Source organism: Pavona decussata, unplaced genomic scaffold, assembly GCF_977016875.1.
Source record: "Pavona decussata unplaced genomic scaffold, jaPavDecu1.1 SCAFFOLD_56, whole genome shotgun sequence".
In the NCBI taxonomy this organism is placed as follows: domain Eukaryota; kingdom Metazoa; phylum Cnidaria; class Anthozoa; order Scleractinia; family Agariciidae; genus Pavona; species Pavona decussata.
Window position 1 is genome coordinate 927,648 of NW_028145478.1, and position 17,097 is coordinate 944,744.

The 17,097-nt window shown below is 35.4% G+C and overlaps 1 protein-coding gene across 1 annotated transcript; it reads left to right on the plus strand.

The window, feature by feature from the left end:
• Positions 1-691: 691 nt before the first annotated feature.
• On the plus strand, positions 692-16,791 carry LOC146480060 (ephrin-B2-like). Its single transcript, XM_085110125.1, has 6 exons — positions 692-1,078; positions 8,344-8,651; positions 9,908-10,009; positions 11,344-11,589; positions 12,971-13,049; positions 14,797-16,791. The coding sequence occupies exons 1-6, from the start codon at positions 951-953 to the stop codon at positions 14,879-14,881; spliced, it is 948 nt and encodes a 315-aa protein (XP_084966251.1). The 5' UTR covers positions 692-950; the 3' UTR covers positions 14,882-16,791.
• Positions 16,792-17,097: the final 306 nt, after the last annotated feature.

Here is a 17,097-nt window from a genome sequence, read left to right on the forward strand (position 1 = left end):
AGAAACCTGACAATTCTCGTATAAAACTGAATGCAAAGCAATTTTAAAATATAAAATACGGTTTGGCAGTTCAGGTTTTGGCTTGTCGTCATGCAAGTGTCAGGGAACAATCCAAGGAAACTTGAGGTCGAGAAGCAGACAAAAAAGTGGCCAATTTTCTTTCCATCAGTATCATGAGTTTGAGGTTTGCAGACACGCCTGTATTGAAAGCTTGTTGGTTTTTTTGTAGTGCCGACCTGTGGTATTTATAATCCCTCAGAACCTCAGAGAAGAATAAAATTTCCTCCGGCAAGAAAAGAGGAGTGGAAATTAACTACCACGCAGATGTTTTAAAAATTACGATTTATAAATATCGCCAACACATCTTTATTTTAAATATGCCAGTCACGATTCGTGGAGAGTTTGGGGGTGGAATTATCCTAATGCTAATTAGTTAAATTTTGAAAAATTATCCCAAGCACACCTTCTTGTGATTGTGGGGAATTTTTTTGTCGACAGAAAGTTACATGAAAGGACACATGAGCGAAATATAGTTTATCGTTCCTTTCTCCCTAAAAGCTGAAAGGTTCTTGACCGGAAACGATAAACACGATATGACGAAAAACGGAAGTTGAATTCGCGCCTTTCGCGCCAGTCGCCTCCAGCCTGCGCCGCCCCTGCGCCGACGAAATCAGACCAACTTGACCAATCAGATGGCAAGCAACGAAACACGATATCGACCCGTCGCCACATCCCTCGTAAAAGGTTTCGCTGAAAGCAATGCCTGCTAAGTTTTTCATGTGACATCACGTCGTATGTCAGCCGATTACGCTGTGACCTTTGAGACGAAGAAAGTGGAACATTTTGACTCTTCGTTTTCAAGCTTAAAATTCACAGAAGACACGTAAAAGAACCTTACTAGTGACACATCCAGTAACTTCGACAGTGGCCGCCTACGAAGTCAAATAATCATGACACGGAATCAAAAAGAACGCTATTTCGCTCTTGTATTGGCCTTCTTGTGTATTTGTTTTGAGCTTCCTGTACTCGTAAATGGGAAAGTCTATCCTTCGATACAGTGGAGCTATCAAAATCCTCGGTGAGTAATGTGTATATCTCGTATGTAAATTTTTACAACCACCCGTACGTAAACCACATGTGCTTCACAGCACAAACTCCCACAACCGAAATAGTGTTCATGTTAGTACAAGCTTTTTTCGCTTCTTACGATTTAAGGCAATAATCATTTGGCAGGAGAGAAGAGTGACAACCTTTAGTAAAGTGATTGAGTGTTTTGTTGTGAACAATGGACATAAACCACTACAAGGCTGTTACTACGATAAAGACGTACGTACGTAGTGGAAATGTGTAATTCGAACCACAACACGCGCAATTATGCAAATGAAGGAAATTTATGACTAGTCATGTTTCTGCACTTCTGGGTTTTTGAAAATCCCTTACAAACACAGTTCAGATGTTACGCTTGGGACTGAGTCTTAAAGTTGGGAAGGGATATTTACGCAGCGAGCTGAGGGAAGCCCTTTTTGCACAGCTGTTCATAGATTATAGATAGCATCAGAAAACCGGAAGACTATTTGGCTTAACTTCGATCATGCCTGCATGTCTTCATGTCTTTTACGGCCTATGGAATTAATTAATTTTTTTGGAAAAAGAATCAAAACTAGAATTTACCAATTGAAGGTGATTTGAGGTGAAAAGCCTCTCCGTGAGCTCTACTGAAAAATGAAATGTTATTATTGAGTGTATTATTTTCGTGGAAGCGCGTAAGCTCTAAATAGGGAATCATGCATAATAATGTACACTGTACTTGTCAACGAATGTGAAAATGTTTATTCTCGAGTTTTTTAAAGGCAGTGACTGCATGTTGGCAACCATCTGCAAGCATATGGTCTGTAACAGTTATGCAAATAAAATACCCTTTCTGGAGTAAAACGTTGAAAGAAATAAAGCTGAATCCTGGAGCATGTAAATCATAAATAACATTTCAATATTTTGACTGAGTAAGTGATTGTGGTGTTTTTTATGCACAATACAGCTCTTCCACAATTTTCTTTTTCTATAAATATTTCATCCATGATGATTATCACATAGTAAATTGGGCCAATGCCAGATTGAGAAGAGACGAACTTGAAATATAAATATTTCTGTTGGATTATTTTGTTTAGGTGGAAATAATTACTAGATCTCAAATTTCTGGGAAAATTCTGGGAATATAATTCCTGAGTTGTCTGGAAATCTTTAAACTAACCGTCATAAATACTGTACAACAAAGTAGAATAGAATACCACAAACGCGATTATATGTAAATCCTAGGATTATATTCATTATCTTGATAATTCATTCCAGAGGCTTATAATTTAAAATAATAATTATATATCTCTTCATATCTTAATGTTGCCCCCAATTTTCAAACAGTTCACTGCATACAATAGCTTCATAAATATGTCATTTTGCAAGTCTAAAGCTGAACACCAACAGTCATTGAAACCAGTTGATGCAAAATGCATCCTTGCAGTTTATCTGCTAGCTGATGGCTGGATCATTACAATGTCTTGTTTTCAAATGATTCCTATGAGATCACTACGAAATAACTTCTTTCAGCACTCAAGCAATTATAGAGATGATATGAAAACTAGCCTACAGAGTTCATTCATGCTTTTATCTCCAAATCAACAGTTTTTTATTAGTGTTATTGATAAGTTCCAAAGTGCAACCATATTGCAAAATTATGAAAGCTTAACTAAGCATAATTTACTTTCCTGTGGTACTGTACAGTATACCATACATGGTTCTAACTTTTTAGTCTGTGGATAAAGTCCTGAAGTGTTTATGACCAGTACTATTATATTGAGCAGTTATGTTGCTCTGGTGCTGTTTTTTATACTACCTAAGGTGGTTCTGACTTTTGAGTCTGTGGATAAAGTCCTGAAGTGTGCATGGGTGCTGTTTATTATGCTCGGTATGCAGTGGCTCAGACTTTTGAGTCTCTGGACAAAATCCTTAAAGGTGTCCATTCTAACCAATTACAAAAATCACTGAGCAGTACTCTTTTGTACAAGGTGATTTCTAACTTTTTAGTGCTGTCATAATTTTTAAAAATTTGATCATTCAAATGAAAGTCAGAGAAGCACCGCCCTACTTAAATCTTTTCATGGAAAGGAAATTGACATCAAATTTTCTATTTTGTCTTTGGCATTTATTAGCTTAGATTGATAAATATGCTGGTGGAAATGTTATTTTTCCCAGACAACTGTCTCTTTTGGTAATCCCTGTGGCAGTCGACAAATTAAAACGTAATTAAATCCTCAAGATCTTTTGTGTTCTCCCAAGCTATTGTTGATCGCAACAATGATAAAATCATTCAGGTTTTTAAGTTAAGGGGTTTGTCTAAAAATTTTAATATCTTTTTTTTGAGAGGGGATTTTTAATTTCACTCACAACTCACAAGTATTCTTTATTATCTTAATTGTTTGTGATTTATAAATTGCTAGAAATGTACTTGTGTTGTTTAGTTCGTGAATCTTCTGTTGGTGTGTTGGTAATGTTATGTTTTTTTTTTTGCAAATGGCCAAGATATTTGTAGTTTGAGTTCAAGGTGCTACTAGATTCATTTGGTAAAAAATGGAGGATAGCAAAATATTGTTCTAGTAAACTGATGTACATGAAGGTACTAAGAAGTCTATTAATGTGCATTCATTAATTAAACTTCTATTTACAGGTGTGCAATCTTAGTTACATATCTCATTGAGTTGGCTTGTGTTGATTGTTTAAGAGCAATTAGGGCAACCATTCTTTAATTTGTTGAAAAGCACTCACTAGCAACTAATACTAATTAATACATTATTTTTGCTGTGATTGGTCTTTGTTGTTGTTGTTGTACTCTTCATTCTTATAATGAAATTAATTTTTGTAACGCGAAAACAACATTGTCTGTGAACTTTTCAGACATTAAATTTAAAACATGTATAAATTACTTAACAGATGTATGATCATTATTCCATTTCATTTTACAAGTGAGAGTGATGTTTATTATGCACTTGCAGATGCAGGCTTTTTTTTACTAAAATTGTTGTGAAATCATTAGTATTACAGGGGACATTTGAAGTTTAATAAATTCTTGTTATTGCCATGTTCTTGTATCAAGTCTAAGGCTAAAGTGACTATGTGTACCTTGATTCCTTAGCAGAAATTTGTTACCATAATTAGAATGATTTTTATATTGTGCTAAAGTTACTTATTTTGAGAACTTGGCAAGCTGAAAGGTATTAATATTATTTTGGCATTGTCTAAATCTCTTCCTTTAGGGATTAACAGTGAGAATTAATAATCAAAAATAGTATTTATTTAATCCTTCCTTAGTCCTGTTTTGGTAGTAGTTTTTTCTGTTTTGTCTGTGGATAAATTTCATGAATTTTGTATACTATGGTTCTTAGTTCAATTTGCAATTTTCTGAAGGTAAAATGTTTAGCTGTTTCTGGAATTTTTCCTTGAGTACTCTTAAGTTAATTAGATTAGTGTTAAGTTCCAGTAATAATCAGGTGTAAATGAAAATAATCTGAGAAGAAATGAGTGAAAACCACGACAGGATACCCTTTTTGACCCTGGGATTTTACATGTATTAATTTCTTATCTCTTGGTTTTATGTTTAGATGCTGTCTGAATGAAGTTAAGAAGTTAAGGGGGGCGTGGTAAAGGCTGTTTTCCTGCAATTGTTTGATTGTATGTTAAGGATGTAATTTGAAAGTAAGATTGAGATGAAGACTATCGTGTACAGTAAGATGATATGGTACTGCCTGAAAGTCAACAGGACAGCTTTTGATAATTCTTGGTTTTCACATGACGTCACCAAATTCTAGAATTCAAAACTGGGAGGCCTACAAAATTTTTACCTTCATTCAAGGAAAGATTACCTTAAAATATGTCTGTTCACAATTTCTTAGCGCGATGTCGTGCTTCCTTTTGAAAATAGAACAGTTTCAATTTCCGAGTTTCCATCGTGCGTGACATCAGGAGGATGGACGGCCAGAGCTGTTCTGTATCTTAAAAATGACTCTTCGGGCGATTTTCAGCATTCTAAACAATTTAAATTTGAGGAGAAATATTAATCTAAACATTCGAAAATTCGCAAGGGCAAACAAACCTCTTTTCTGGCAAAAGTGAACTCCAGATGTTTTTTCCTCTTTCCGGCCGCCATGTTTGTGCCCCTTAGAGGGATGCAAACATGGCGTCTCAATACTAAGCTCTATAAATTTATGTGGAACATTTTGTCAAATAACTCGAGTACGGAATACCGCACAGACCTGACACTTAGACATATGCCTTATTTATTTATCCTCTATACCATGTCAATTTCTTGACTTCATTCATGGAATGGTTTCAATTTTTTTTTTCAATGGTGTGACAGTGAAAACCGGCAATTGATTTTGTTATCAGTAGTAGACAGTAGTATATTTAGCTATAGCTACAATAGATGTGCATTATACATAGATCGTTGTACTTTATTTGGCCTTTTGTTGGCTCTTTTTGCCAAAAAATTAGTAGAAAATAATCCTTAGCCAAGGGGGTATCTTTCAACTAACAATATATAATTCAATTGTAACATGAGATTGAATCTTACGTGTAATGGAAGATTTTTTTTGAAGGATTCCGAGGGCTGTATATGCTTATCAGGGATCTGTGAGTTAAAAAAAGATTTTCTTTGTGTGCACATCCTATATATTAGGGTGTTTATATTACAAAGGGCGGTTTCAAATTAAGTATTTGTGGTGGCTATAAAAGGACACTAGAGAGTCTGTAATTACGGACTGATTTACTTGTACAACTAAATGAACTGTGTTATATGTGGTAGAAACGACAACATCTGGACCATGTGAATGACATTAAAAACATTTTTGGGTATGTGGCGTGGGTGATCATGCAGGGTGCTGCCTCAATCCATAAGCACCCTTATGATTATCAGTATCTAATTTTTCCTTGGAATATTACTACAGGATCAGGCACTAGCTACTTTAAAAGGATTAATTATATGATTAAAGGAAATGATTTAGCTTGATGTTAAACAGATTCTTGTACTAGTATCGTAAGATAAAGATATTGATCAGTGGGGAGAATTGCTGTTTTGATATTGGGGTTTAAAGGGTGAAAGTACCATATTTTGTTAGTAAAGCAGCCATCTTGTGGGAGTTTACATGCAAATGAAGTGTTTGTGTGTGACTGGGATCACAACCATAACGAGTGCTGCCTTGGGTATATACATGTACGTGTATTGGGGTTGTATATGTTGTGGTTCAATTTTATACTTGGTTTAAATTCTATTTTCCATTGTTTCAAACTCATTATCATACATTACCTTAACAAAGAACAATGGGAAGATATAATTGAAACCAAGGATAAATTTGAACCAGAACACATACTGCTGGCCAGTTGTTCCAAAACTGATTAACGCTAATCCCTGATTAAAATTTAACCAAGGTTGTCATCTCACTTAGTACAAAATGCTTTTAAAAGCTAATTTTAAGCCAGTGGTAAAGAAATGTCGTAGTGTCCAACTGAAGAACAAAAATAAACAACAGCAATTTATTATAAGATAAGACTTATTACAATACAGTGAACTCTCTCATAGCGACCACTTCTCGTAAGCGACCACCTCGTAAACATCCGTTTTGTTTCTCAGTTAAATACTGTTTCAAGAGCTCTCTCATAAGCGACCGCCACTCAAATTTCTTAAGGGACCGCGACCACTTTTTAGGCCAGAAATTACACATATTCTTTTGTTTTCTGTTTCCGGTAAGCGACCACCCAACATAATCATGTATGATCGCTTGTAAATCATTACTCAGAAGTAAAAAAAAAAGTTCAATTTTGATGACGCTTCCCGGAATGCTGACAGATAACGACAGTTTAGAGACAGAGAAGATGGCTATAATTAGATCTGTAGGTAAACGGGAATTGTTACAGTGATTTACTCCAAAATGAACCATGAACCATGTTATACAGAGTTTCATCAGAAGAATGAATAGATGTGAAAAAATCAATTAAATTAGTTTCTATTTGCCTAATTTTAGCTGCTAAGGTAATATTTTTATTTAATTAATTAATCAATCAATCCAGTATTAGGCTTAGTTTGTTGATCTTTCCCGTAAGCGACCACTTTGTCGTGCACCAAGGGTGGTCGCTTATGAGAGAGTTGACTGTATTAGATACCCACAATTAGCAAGGGCTATTCGAGGTGGGTAGCATTGATAGTTGTTTACACACTCAAAAAGAAGAGAAAATTAACAGCACAAAATAGAATTGATTCATTAAACAAAGAGAAAAAGAATTAAATAGGAAAATAAAAGAATGAATAAAACACCTATGTGACTAATTCTTATTTAGAAAGTTAAATGCAAGCTAACTAAGCTAAACTCAAACTCAAATCAAAGTTCATGGGATTTGCTTAACTTTGAACAACTGTGCCCCAGGGATTAGACCTAGGCCAAACTTCAGTTGTTATGGAGGTGTTTGAAATGGTAACAGATGCTTTTAGTCCAAATGAACTTTCATTAGAAACGTCAAAAAAAAAAAGATATGCGGCATTTATATATATGTGCAATAACATGTCTGAGTACATGTTCATGGAAGTAAACAATACTGAGAACGACGTAGGTTTCACAATAATAATTATTGTCACAATTATTGTGACACCTAGTCCTCAGTATAAATTTGTCTACTTCTTGTTAATATTGGGTGCCACTCCAAACAGTGCAAAGTGCCCTGAAACTTGCATTATGCATGTTTGAGCATTTTGAAAGTAGACAAATTCACAGGAAATACTGGATCAAAAGTCAACACAGGTTTATTGGATGGCTCCCTGCTCCTCTGCCTCTTTTTTGGCCTCTCTTGCCTGTGCATTTTTTACTGTTGCTAAATGTTATTAATAATAATATATTTGTAAAGTTATCGCAGAAAATAATTTCCTAACTTTCCTTACTTCTCTCAGTTCTTGTCATCCTGCCAGGGTTTCAATTTGCCCAGGAGGTTTTAATGGCTTAATAATATGTTGTAACAGAAAACAATTCAATTTTTAGCCATTTTGTTGAAGGTTTTTGGTCTGGACCCGCTACACTATGGAAATTCCACATTAGCTTCTCACTCTGCTTTAACAAAGCTTTTTGAGTTTTGATGCCCCAACTTCCAACTTAGATTTTCCAATGTCTTTCCAAGTGGGTATGCAGGATTATTTTCTGGAACTGCAGATAATGTATATTTATAAGGTGTACATTGTTGTCAGTACTGTTGTTGTTGTTGTTTTTCAATTTATTGAGAGATTTACATTTGCTTCTTTATTTTCACTTGTTGCAGATTTAAAGAGGGGACATTCCGTTTAAATGTTTTGCCAAACTCAAAACTCTCTATAATCTGTCCGCATGTTGCAACTTCCCTGGCTGTAACAGATGACAGTCTCTCTGATAATGAGCGTTATGAAAATTTTTGGATTGTAGATGAGGCCAGTTACCACTCCTGTAATGTCAGCAAAAGCATCGCAAAGGACAAAAATCTCTTGAAATGCGACAATCCAGCAAAACTGAAGTTTGAGAGGCTGAGTTTTCAGTCATTTAGGGCGGACTCGGACCTTAAATTCATTCCTGAAAAAACATATTACTTTGTCTGTGAGTATCAAATCCATTATGCAATTCTTATAAATAAATTATTAAATACATGTAAGCTAAGTGTTTTAAACTGGACAGTAATAATACTCTGTACTGTGCCAGTAACTTAATAGCTTGAATTTATAGTTATCCAATCCTAACCCTAATTTAATGTTTAAAATTGTGCAGCCTTCTTGTAGTGTTTTGTTGCTATAGTAGTACATTTAGGCAGCAAGAGAAACATCCCATACATGTACATACATCAGTGCTGAAGGAAGCCATAAATCTTTGACTGTTAATGAAAAGATGGTCCTGCTGTTTAAACTGCAGTCTGGCTTTTTTTCTACAGAGGAAAGAGAGAGAAACAATAAAGCTTGATATATGTACACTTACATGTACACATTTTAATATTTAAAGTGCCAAATGACTGGCAGCCCCATCAATCAATGTAATATAGTTGGTATGTTATCTCATAGTATGACCTAATCAGAATTTACCGCCAGTGGTTACAAATGTATTTCTATTTGACTTATCAAAAGTCTGCCAATTGCCAACAAGTTAATTTTAATCAAAGAACTCAGTACAAGAGGAGCTTATCTGTAATGATTTTTTAAACTCAATTTGCTGCGGTAAAAGCATTTCTATCGATGGTTAAATCAGCCCACTTACAATGGGATTACAGCTGTACATACAAAATTGATTACTTGGTTATATTCCAAAATTTAACCTAAAACTGCATATAGGCCCTTTTTCCACTCAGCCCTTCATTTTTTTTTTTTTTTAACCAAACAGAAAAATTACAAGAAATGTAGCTTAAGGAAGGTGCTTACTTTTGTTACTGTGCATATGTTCTGCACATCTTGAGATACTCGGGTTTCCTGTGAGTGGTGCCTACTAATACAGGGATATTTGGCGTGGTTTAAAACTATGCAAAGAAAGCAGAACTTGGCAAGTGCTCTTGGCATTTAAAAGAAAATTGGGGGTAACCATGCATTTTTCAGAGATAATAAAGCTTCAATTTGATAAAAAAAAAAATGCCATTCATTGCTTTGTATTAATTTTAGCATATCTTAGAATTATAAAAAATATGTGGTTACCCCCAATTTTCTTTTTGGATTCCAAATGTCCCTTGCTAAGATTGACTTTTCCCGCATAGTAATAAACTGTGCAAAATACCTCCGTGTTAGTAGGCACCATCCTTAAACTAAAAAAAAAAAAAAAGAGCTCTGGGGCTGAATGGAGCAGCTATTAATTTATTTTTTGGTTTCATGTTTTAGCAACCTCAACTGGGTCTAAGACCTCTCTGGACAGTAGAAGCAAAGGACACTGTGAGACAAATAACATGAAGTTGCAAATATACATTTGCAAAGATTCCCAGGGTATGTTGCCATCTAATAACATTAGATATTGATTTGCTTTTATAGGGCTGGCCTTCCCCACAGAGATGCACAGAAACATTTCTTTGTATTTTTATGTCAAACCCTCATGATTATTCATCAAAGATAGAAAATTTTCAAATTTTTGAAAACGATTGGCCACAGGGTACTACAGATGTAGATAGTTTGATGGCTTGTATCATTTTCACATTTGTGTTCCTGTTTCATGTGGAAAGGGAAAACAATGAAAATGATTGTCCGGTAAGAATGCAAAGTGAAAAATTAATGTGAATTTTGAAAACACAAACTTGCATCCTTGTAGACTGCGTGGCACTTAATCATATAATAGTAATGTCTCCACAAATGTATAGATATTACAGTTGGCAGTAAAGTTTGTCACATTGGTTGGTGCTTTCATGTATTTTATCTCTTTAAGCCCCTGGGTGGCCAATGATTAGCCAGCCGGCATATCTAATAATTATTTATATCTACATGATCAAAGATTTAGGTCACGAGAAACAAAGTTAAGATTAATCTTGTTGCAATGTAAAAAAATTAATACAACTTCCCCTTACCAGTAGCATATTATGTAGCATATATTAGTGACCAGTGAGGAAAAATATCATATTGAAGCTTAGTCAGACTACTATCGATTTAGTGCTTTCAAAGACATGTCAGTGAGAGATGAAATTAATGCGAATTTTAAAAATTTGCGTTAATTTAAGTCGCATTAATTTTTGTTAATGTTAATTTCCACATAATTAATTAAGTGGTGCATTAATTTCTGCGACCTTAATTTCCATTCTTTTCACCCGAAATTCTTGACACACTCCTGAAAGGATAAAGCCTTGTTTAATCAGGGTGGAGATCCATTGGTATCATGGACACTGTGAATAATGCTCAAAGTGACCAGATACCTTCATTTAACCTCTACGTTAAGGGACAATTCTACGAACATTGTTTCCATTTTGCATTGTTACACTTAGGGTCAAAATAAATTTGTTCCTGTTGTCTCAACAAAGTCTGTTTCTGTAAGTCGTATTAATCTCCCTTATTTTGAAATCTTAGCGCCTCTTTCATGTTAATTACCTTTATTGGGAAGTAATTTTCCTTCATTCCCATTAATTTAAGTCGCGTTAATTTCCAGTTGATACTTTAATTAACGCAAACATTAATTTCCTATAATAAGGTATCACCGGCGGAGATTTTAACACAATACAGAAATTATTTGAGGCCAATTTTAAATGTGCAAAAAAGCTGTCTAATTAATGAGTCAGCTGAGGTTTTCTTAGCTTCATCCCTGCTTACAATGGATGTTGTTTACTTTTAACTGCTAGATGTACACTGTTCTGAAGCCAAACCGACAGTGCCTGTGATGTCTGCAGTTGATCATGAGAGCATTGTAAAAACGACTACAGCATCTATTACAACAACCAAACAAACCAGTACTGTGCGGCGTGTTTCTACAACTTTGCCGCCTTTCACCAAGGCACATATCACTCAGCCACCTAAGGGACCTGATGTGAGCGAGGTGAAAAAAGGAGAGGAGGAAACCAACAATACAGTGGCTCGTAGTAATCTAGGTATAAATCATAGCTTTTTTGTCTGTTGAGGGGCACCAAATTCAATGCACAGAAGATTAGGGATACCCTTGTGAAGGTCACACCTTGGAAACCTGTTGCCTTGACGTAAAGCCAGAAACACACTAAATTTTTATAGTATGTGGTAAAATTGTTCTTTGTCTCAATAATTACTGAAGCGGGCACACCCTGGGCAAAATGAAACATTGTCTTGTTAGATTTTGGATGTACCAGTTTATGAAAGCAACAATAGGATCCCTGCAGTAGTGGAGATACTCGCTGATTTTCAGCATTGGCCATTACAAATAGTAATTTAATTGCTTAGTGTGTTGTTGGCTTCCTGACAGGAACCCATTAGCATCAGAAAACCAAGGAACTGACACAGGGTACTCACACTCAGATGCCTAACTTTTTGTTTTGTGCACTAATCTTGTCTACCCTGGGTTCCAAACAATTCACTCAACCAGTTAGTAGCTAGTTATGAGATGGTTTGGTATAATAATAATAATGAGCCAAAGGTGCTCCTCTTTGCCAAGTGAAATGAAGACACACAACGTCAAGTTTGGATCACTAAACCCAAACACCTGTTCATAGACTTTCTACGGTAGATTGTCCATGCTGATACTGGAACTTAAAGACTTTGGTAAATAAGACTGTCTTTTGGCATGAAAAAAGCAAGCCCCACAATGAGAGAAGAGAGTGCCAGTTAGTCTATGAGAGATGTCAAAATAAGATGCAAGTACATGTAGGACAAAAGGGGACAATCTTGCAATATTTTTGAACTCCCTATAATAAAAAATGCCAGGAGGTGGGGTGGGGATTTTCCAAATTAAAAAAGATGAGGGGTTGGCGTGGGGGAGGAGTGATCATTGGAAAAGTCATATTAGGGGACCAGAAACTCATTCCAATGACCTTGCTTGAATTTATTTTCACCCCTAACACAACTGAGTGTACTGTAATGGACTAACATCCTATTGGGGGTGTGGGTAAGGATACTCCTGGCAAGTTGTGCTGGTTTTCCTGTGATGGACTAGCATCCCATCTGGAGTAATAACCCAGTTAATTACTCCATGTTACACAAAGCACGCAAACCAGAGCTATTCTGAGTGCTTACACTAATAAAAGTAACCAGACATGTTGAGTGCAGTCTAACACTGTAACTGCAGTCAGCACAGACGCATTAATGCTAACAAACAAACTAAACAACAAGTTTATTTCCTTTCACAATATTAAGTACATTTAATGGATGGTTGCGCCAACAGCTAGCAATTTCTTGTTTAAGTTGGCCAGTCATATACAGTTGGACAGAACAATTTTAATTCCATATTTATTTTCTATATTGTATGCTGTGATATATTTATTTTTGTTATTGGTTTTCTTGCAGCTTCCTTGTGGATAGTAGGCATTGTAATAGTAGTTGCCCTGCTTGCAATTTCAGTAGGACTCAACTTTTGTTTATTCAGGTGTGTATTTGTTAATTACAGACATTTATCTGATTGACTTATTATTTTAACATATCATTGTCTTCCCAATGTAGACATCAAGGCTGGTGCTAGGAAAGTAAAATTTGTTTTGATATAGATCTTGGAAATGATCTAAATTATTGAGAAAAATACAGTAGTGAGTGTTATTTTCACCATCACTGCCACAAAGAAAAAATTGTGATTCTCTGGGCCAGCTGAGTGGATGACCTTGCACATGCTAGTTGGTGCTCCAACTACAGGAGATAATGTGCTGAGTATTGTCGTAATGACATACATCCTGTATGCTGTTAGGATCAGCAATGTTTGAAGTGCCCAGTTTGGTGTTCAAAAATTACCATCTTTCTTTATACATTTAGGACGGTGCCTGCTAATACCAAAGTATTTTTGCGCGGTTTATAACCATGCAGGAAAAGCAGATCTTAGCAAGGGCTATGGAAATCCAAAAAGAAAATTGGGGGGGGGGGGGGGGGAACCACTCATTTTTTAGAGAAAATTAAGCAACAATAAATTTATTATTCTAAAAAGCAGTAAAATACAAAGCAATGTATGCAGTTTTTTTCCAAATAATTTGAAGCTTTATTATCTCTGAAAAATGCATGGTTACCCCCAATTTTCTTTTTTAATGAATAGAAAGAATAAAATGGAAGGTTTTCCACAGAAGTTGAATACTATATCCATCTGGCAGTTTCTCGAGGCAAATGCTATGTGCTGATAGTGTCTCTTCAAATGAAATCTTTAATGTCACATGATCAATTTAAACCAATCAGACTCTTTGAAAATTTGATGGTTAATTATAAACCAGGGGCGGCTGATTAACGCTAATTTACAGTTAAAAGTTAATCGAGGTTTTCATCTCGCTCTTTAAAAGTAATTTCAAAGAATAATTTCAAGCTGAAGGTAAAGAAAAGTCTAAATCAAAACTGAGGGCAAAAACTCTTTTGGAAGAATCTTTATTGATTAGTTATTAAACTCTAATCAAAGTTCACATTAGTCCAGGATTAGCTTATTCGGGCTTTGAACAACTGGGCCCAGTATTATTTAATAAAGTCTAATTGCTGGGGAATGCAAGATAGAGTGATTTTATAGAAGACCTGTCCACCAACTAGTGTCTATTGCTCCCGGGGCAAGGGGGGGGGGGGTACTCCAAAAAAAATTGGATAGGGGTGTGCGGCCCACTTCCCAAAACCCTTACCCTATTTATGACCAAAGTCTGCGATTTTCCCTACCCTATTTATGACCTGACCCTTAAATCAATACCCTATTTCAGACCTGCCTTATAATTATTTCCCTAACCCAGACCAATGTTAAAGGTATGACAAGCCGTTGCGGCACGTACACAGTTGCCGTAAATATCATGATGAAGAAGTAGTTTCTAAAAAAACCGAATTCAAGACTAGAGTGCAAAAATCGATACCCTATTTATTACCAAAATGGTGGCAAAATGGCTAAAATCGATACCCTATTTATGACCAAACCGGCTGAAAAACCGTACCCTTTGGTGCCGCACATACCTTTATAGCCCATATAAGCCCCCCGGGCTATTGCTCAGATGACAATGATAGTGTTCTGTTTTGCTTGTTTCTTTTTGCAGAGGGAGCATATTTAAGATGCTGCTGCCTCGTCAAATTAAAAAATAATAAATCTGAAAATTGCGTAGTGCCATAAACTTGATGATTTTAAGTTTTGTTACTTCTGTAGATAAATTTGGTTTCAATTTTTTTTGCAGTAACAATAGAAGGAGGAGCAAGAGATCTGATTATGGCAGAGAAGACAGTTGCAAACCACTGACAATGCAAACGGCAAATGTGTGATAAAATACTCAAAAGAATTTTATAAAATAATAATAAAATTTTAATATTATTGAAGGGCTCAGGGTAAAAGTGTCCTAGTTGACTTTTCAGGAAACAAATGATATTTTGTAACAATTTTTCCTTTAGGAGAGGGGGGGGGGGGGGGGTAAGCAACTGTTTTAGCCCTTTGAACATATATTGTATATTTCTCATTAGTGATTCCCATATATCTCTTGTGATACTAGTTGAAAGAGTTTGTTTGAATATCAAGACATTTGTCTTATTTGATCGTTTATTTTGTTCTCATAACTAGTGCGTCTGTATGACCAGGTAGACATATTGTAAAGGGACATTAGATGCTGGATAGTATTGGTTACTACTAGTAATAATTATTATTAGAGATGAAAGCTGAAAAGTTGATATGACAATCTTAACCCTGAGCCCTCCAATTACAGATAAAAATGTATGCAAATGTGTATTTTGTGTTGCAAGCAAATTTCCAGCTAGTTTTATTAGCTACAACTGCACTTGAGGCTTTGTTTGCAATTACAATTTTAAGCTTTCTATAAAATGATTATTTTATTAAAATAATATAACAGTTTCGTTTTTTTAGGCAAATGAAAATGCAAAAAAAATTAAATAAATAAATAAACCTAGGTCCATTTGTTTGAGTTTTTTATTAAATTAACCTACATGTACAGTTGCACATGTCTGACAATTCTGGTAAGGTAAAGATGTAAATTTTGAGAAATGTTCATATTTCGTAGCACAAAAATTAGACGTACATAGCCTTGGATTTTGTCAATGCATCTGTACACTCTACTTCTCAATCCATACTTGTTTTTGCTCTGTTTTGCTTTGACTGGCGGGATGAAAGAGTGATGTTGCAATTGAGTTTGTATAGTCATCTGTAAAGTTCAAATTCCTACGTTACTAAGCACTTATTATAGGATAGTTTAAGAAGTAGCATCTGAGTGTTTTTCCATAAGTTAGTGTTTGGGAGTTAGAAATAAGCTTAAATACGGTACACAATAGCAATATTAGTTTTGTATTAGTCAGTGATATAAAGAGGATTTCGGGTTGGGGGGAAGGGGTCCGTAAAGGCCAAAAAAATGTACAGGAAAGTATTAGACTAAACTGGAATTTTCAGAGGGGTAGGGTGATCTTGGAGATATTCCTTCCTTGGGGGAGGATGGATGTTATCTGGAACTATACATTATAGAACAAAGTTCAATATGCACACTCTATGAGCAGAGCCCCTCTTGACTCCCCAGTGAATGGACAGGAGAGTGTAGAAAGGCTTTGCTAACAGTGTGTAGGATCTGGTGTTTTGCCAAACCAGTTTCAGAGTTTATATATAATTTACATATAAACTGATCAATAAATTTGTTTTTGCTTCAAAAATATGTAGAATTGTAAACGCTATTTATGTATCATTTGGGACGCTATTGACAGTCTTGCAGTCCTTATTACAGTTATTATTTAAATTGATGGTCGATTGGAAGTCTTAGGTCCTTTAAAGGCCTGGGCCCGGTTGTTCGAAAGGCAATTAACCCTAATTCACGATTAAAAGTTAATGGATGGTTTTATCTCGCTCGTTAAAAATAGTTTTAAAGGCTAATTTCAAGCTAACAGTAAAGAAAAGTCTACGTCAAAACTGAGCTACTATAATCTTTTGGAAAAATCTTTATTAATAATTAGTAATTAAACTCGAATTAAAGTTTACGTTAACCCATAATTAGCTTAATCGGTATTTGAACAACTGCGCCCTGGACGATGTTGCATGCAGTTTCTGAATACGCTACCTCAGACTATGTAGCTATTGTTGGGGTAAATACACCACAACTGTATTTACCTGTAGTGTTGCACCACGAACTGTGCCTTATCTTTTGTAAGAATTTGGAACAAATTGTAAAATAAGCAGCAATTAATATATAGTGTTTCAGCGTACGTAGTTTAATAGGAAAGCTTGGTGCGGTAAACTTTTGAGTAACGCATTGTGCGGCGGGCTAACGTTGGCTTCAGATTTCTTGAGAATTGGATTCTCTGTTGAAAGTATGCCCATATCAGGGTGTCTTTTGTCAATACAATAACCTGAATAAAGACTAAAACAGTGCTTGCGTGAACAATAGTAACAAAAATCTGATTTGGAATGAACAAACATTTGAAACACTCCTAGCATGGATACTTCAAATTGGCCCCAAGCTTATTGACGCTGATTCTCGTTTTAAAAATAT